Raw genomic sequence first — 2061 nt, forward strand, 5'->3', positions numbered from 1 at the left:
CCTCAGTTGATTTATACTACTGTGAAACTATATTCTTTTCATCCATCATTCTTCATCCTATTGGTTTTCAGAAATCAGACCAATAATACGTGTGTGAGTAACTTACTAGCAGCTGGATACCATTACCATTACTGGGCATATCGTCGTTTAATATTACCACAAGAGCTCCAATTGGCATCCCTCCGAATATGCTACTCATGATCTACTTTTCCCACTATAAAAAGGTAAAACATAAACAAACAGAGAGACAAACAAACAAAAACACGAACGGAAAGTGACATTTGTGTGCTGCTTCGTCGTCATGCAGGGTGAGGTTGGTCATGTCTGGTTTTTTGACTACTTTTTAGGTCACTAGTTCATGCATGGTGGCCTTTGAATAGAGTTTGCACCACATATCACCATGCTTGCAATGTGCTTCACACCTACGTGCCCTAGCTCGGTGGTCGTCGTCGTTTTTGTCCAGCTAGCTATCATCGTCGTCTCCGGCTAGTCTCCCTATATATATTTAACATGCATGCTTGCTCTCCACCATCAACCAAACAATCGCAGACGCCTCGAGTGCACTCACAGTCACACAAAGAAAATTGCATACACAGACTGCAAGGTGGAGTGAGAGAGAAAGAGAGATTTGTAGTGAGATCGAGGAGCTAGGAGCGATCATGGCGTGGAGGGAGAGCTACTTGGACCTGGTGCTGATCCCCGTGGGCCTCCTCTTCCCGATCGTGTACCACATGTGGCTGTGGCGCGCGGTCCGTCGCTGCCCGCTCCGCTCCACCATCGGCATCAACGCCGCCGCGCGCCGCCTCTGGGTGCTCTCCATGATGAAGGACAACGAGAAGAAGGCGGTGCTGGTGGTGCAGTCGCTGCGGAACGTGATCATGGGTTCCACGCTGGTGGCCACCACGTCCGTCCTCTTCTGCACCGGCGTGGCCGCCGTGCTCAGCAGCACCTACGCCGTCAAGAAGCCCATCAGCGACGCCGTCTTCGGCGCGCACGGCGAGTACATGATGGCGCTCAAGTACGTGGCCCTCCTCACCGCCTTCCTCCTCTCCTTCCTCTGCCACACCCTCGCCATCTGCACCTTCAACCAGGCCACCTTCCTCGTCAACGCCCTCTCCCACCTCTTCGCCCTCCCCGACGGCGGCCGCCACCTGCCGGTCAACAAGGAGTACGTCCTGGAGGTCCTCGACAGGGGGTTCCTGCTCAACTTCGTTGGGAACAGGCTCTTCTTCGGCGGCGTTCCGCTCCTGCTGTGGATCTTCGGGCCGGTGCTGGCGTGCCTCTGCTCCATGGTCATGATCCCGGTACTGTACAACATCGACATGGTGTACATCGAGAGAGGAAAGGGTGGCGAGGTGAGTGACAAAATGGAGATGACCGATGCCGACAGCGACTACGGCATGCAAGTCTGATCGGCCTTTGGTTCGATCGTTGGTGACACGACCGACGAGATCGACATGCAGCAAGAAACGATCGACGGATCCATGTTAATTTCATATTCAAAAAATCCATGTGCTCGCCTTCGTTTGGAACACGGGAATTGTTGTTTCATTTTCCTAAACCAATTCCGGCCAAATTTCGACAAAATTTCTGTTTCCAAAGAGGCCCTGCATGCATGCATGCATGCATGCATGTGAGACAAGTCATCGGACAGGAAATATATGCCATTCAATTCTTGGTGGTAGTGTATGTGTGCAATTCTTGGTGGTACTAGTAGTGTATACTACTGTTCTTCACCTGTACAACGAAACTTGATGACAATTTCACATGGTATGGAGTAGTGCACGAATTTGCCACTTGGGGACAATGTCAGTGGCTCAATGCAATGTCGACGTCCATTGATCTATCTATGATTATTTTTCGAGAAGCACACAACTTTTCACCAGAGTAAGAAAAAAAAAAGCTACTCCCGAAAGTGCATTTGCAGCCCGCCCGAGGCGCAGAAATGCAGTGCATGTGCATGATCAGGAAATTGTCAAAGTGCGAAAGCGCACAAAGCACGAGCTATATTGCTATGGCGACAAAAGACGGCCATCAGTGGGCTATCATTTCCCTCTAATA

General features: G+C 50.8%; 1 protein-coding gene across 1 annotated transcript; it reads left to right on the plus strand.

Annotated features, from left to right (window-relative positions):
• The first annotated feature begins 471 nt into the window (after positions 1-471).
• On the plus strand, positions 472-1861 carry LOC123167307 (uncharacterized). The gene has a single exon (XM_044585157.1). The coding sequence runs from the start codon at positions 660-662 to the stop codon at positions 1410-1412; it is 753 nt and encodes a 250-aa protein (XP_044441092.1). The 5' UTR covers positions 472-659; the 3' UTR covers positions 1413-1861.
• The last annotated feature ends 200 nt before the right edge of the window (positions 1862-2061 follow it).

Source organism: Triticum aestivum, chromosome 7D, assembly GCF_018294505.1.
Source record: "Triticum aestivum cultivar Chinese Spring chromosome 7D, IWGSC CS RefSeq v2.1, whole genome shotgun sequence".
Classification (NCBI taxonomy): Eukaryota; Viridiplantae; Streptophyta; class Magnoliopsida; order Poales; family Poaceae; genus Triticum; species Triticum aestivum.

Coding starts and splice junctions, on each gene's coding strand:
- LOC123167307 (XM_044585157.1), top strand. CDS start 660: ATGGCGTGGAGGGAGAGCTACTTGGACCTGGTGCTGATCCCCGTGGGC.